This window comes from Terrapene carolina, unplaced genomic scaffold (genome assembly GCF_002925995.2).
Source record: "Terrapene carolina triunguis isolate 2854851 unplaced genomic scaffold, T_m_triunguis-2.0 Scaffold10168, whole genome shotgun sequence".
Classification (NCBI taxonomy): domain Eukaryota; kingdom Metazoa; phylum Chordata; order Testudines; family Emydidae; genus Terrapene; species Terrapene triunguis.
This window is the reverse complement of record NW_020674519.1, coordinates 1,639-3,021: the sequence shown is the minus strand read 5'-3', so window position 1 is coordinate 3,021 and position 1,383 is coordinate 1,639. Positions and strand designations below refer to the sequence as shown.

At 53.4% G+C, this 1,383-nt stretch overlaps 1 gene segment (V, D, J or C); it reads left to right on the top strand.

Annotated features, from left to right (window-relative positions):
• Positions 1 to 487: 487 nt before the first annotated feature.
• LOC112125360 lies at positions 488 to 967 on the top strand (the record flags this gene model as incomplete). The annotated part of the segment is given in 2 exon segments: positions 488 to 533; positions 659 to 967. Coding segments are annotated over 2 exon segments (355 nt in total), but the record flags the coding sequence as incomplete, so codon positions are not given.
• Positions 968 to 1,383: the final 416 nt, after the last annotated feature.

The following is a 1,383-nucleotide window of genomic DNA, read 5'->3' as shown; positions in this document are numbered from 1 at the left end:
AGTATTCAGAACAGCCAAGGGTCATTTGCGGTGGTGTCTGTGCAGGTCTCACATGAAGCATCATCAACCAACCCTATATATTTACTGCCGTTACTGTGTATCTGTTTCATAGAAGGCCTATGGGGTGTTCTGAAGCTTCAGTGACATCAGTCCATTGTGACTTCCCTGCCCTGTCTGGGACAGTGCCGCTCACGCCACCACCAAGCTATGCTGTCTGTACATCCATGTCTGCAGGACGCTGACCCACGCCAGGGGAACTGACTGACACAGGGCCTGAGATGGCTAAATACCCTCACCACAGGATGCCCCCCCTTCACACAGGGCACTTTCCCTGTGATCTTGAGGACCAATGAGACAGGATCAGATTAGCATAAAGGTGGAGCTTGTGTGCACCTCCCCCAGGAGGATCAATATAAGGGGCAGATATTGTCAGGCAGTCTCAGCACATTTGACTCTTTTTCTCCCCAGGGCCTGAAATCTCCTCATCATGCTCTGGGTTCCCCTCCTCCTCCTCCTGGGGACGTGGTGCACAGGTGAGAACAGGGGGAGTGGGGTCAATACACGTTGAAGTTGCTGCTGGAGTCAACGCGCAAACTGTGTCACTAGTGGCCAGGGACGGACACAGTGGGGTTCACAGGCTTCTCCATTATTTTTCCAGGTTCCAGCTCGCAGCCTGTGGTGACTCAGCCGCCCTCAGTGTCAGTGTCCCCAGGAAACACTGTGAAACTCTCCTGCACCATGAGCAGTGGGACCAGCATCAGTGGCTATGGTGTGTCCTGGTACCAGCAGAAACCTGGGAATTCTCCACGATACCTGCTGTATTACTATTCAGAGTCAGGCAAGGGCCAGGGCTCTGGGGTCCCTGCTCGCTTCTCTGGTTCCAAAGACACATCCAGTAACGCCGGCTATCTGACCATCTCCGGGGTCCTGGCAGAGGATGAGGCTGATTATTACTGTGCTGCGTGGAGTGGGAGTGGCAGTGCTCCTCCTCACTGTGACACAGACAGATGGGGAAGTGAGACAAAAACTGCCTCTGTCTTCCCACCCCCAGCCTGTGATCTGCAGGGGCCTGCACAGGCTGCTAGGTTTGGTCCCTTCCTACAGAATATCACACAAATACGTGTTCTTTGTGTTGGTGTCACTAGGCATCACCCTAGGGTAACTCGGGGGGGGTTGGAAGACCACGAGAGTCAATGAAGCCCCCCCGCTCTAGGCCAAAGTGAACCGAAGCCCCTGCATGTTAACCTTTACTAACCTCACAGGCCAGCAGCTGGGAAGCGATAGTAATAAGGCCTGCATGCTTCTGGCTGAAAGGCAAGATAACAGATCAAAGGGAAAAGGACAAGATAACGGTTCAAAGAAGAGTTACTAACGAGCTAGACT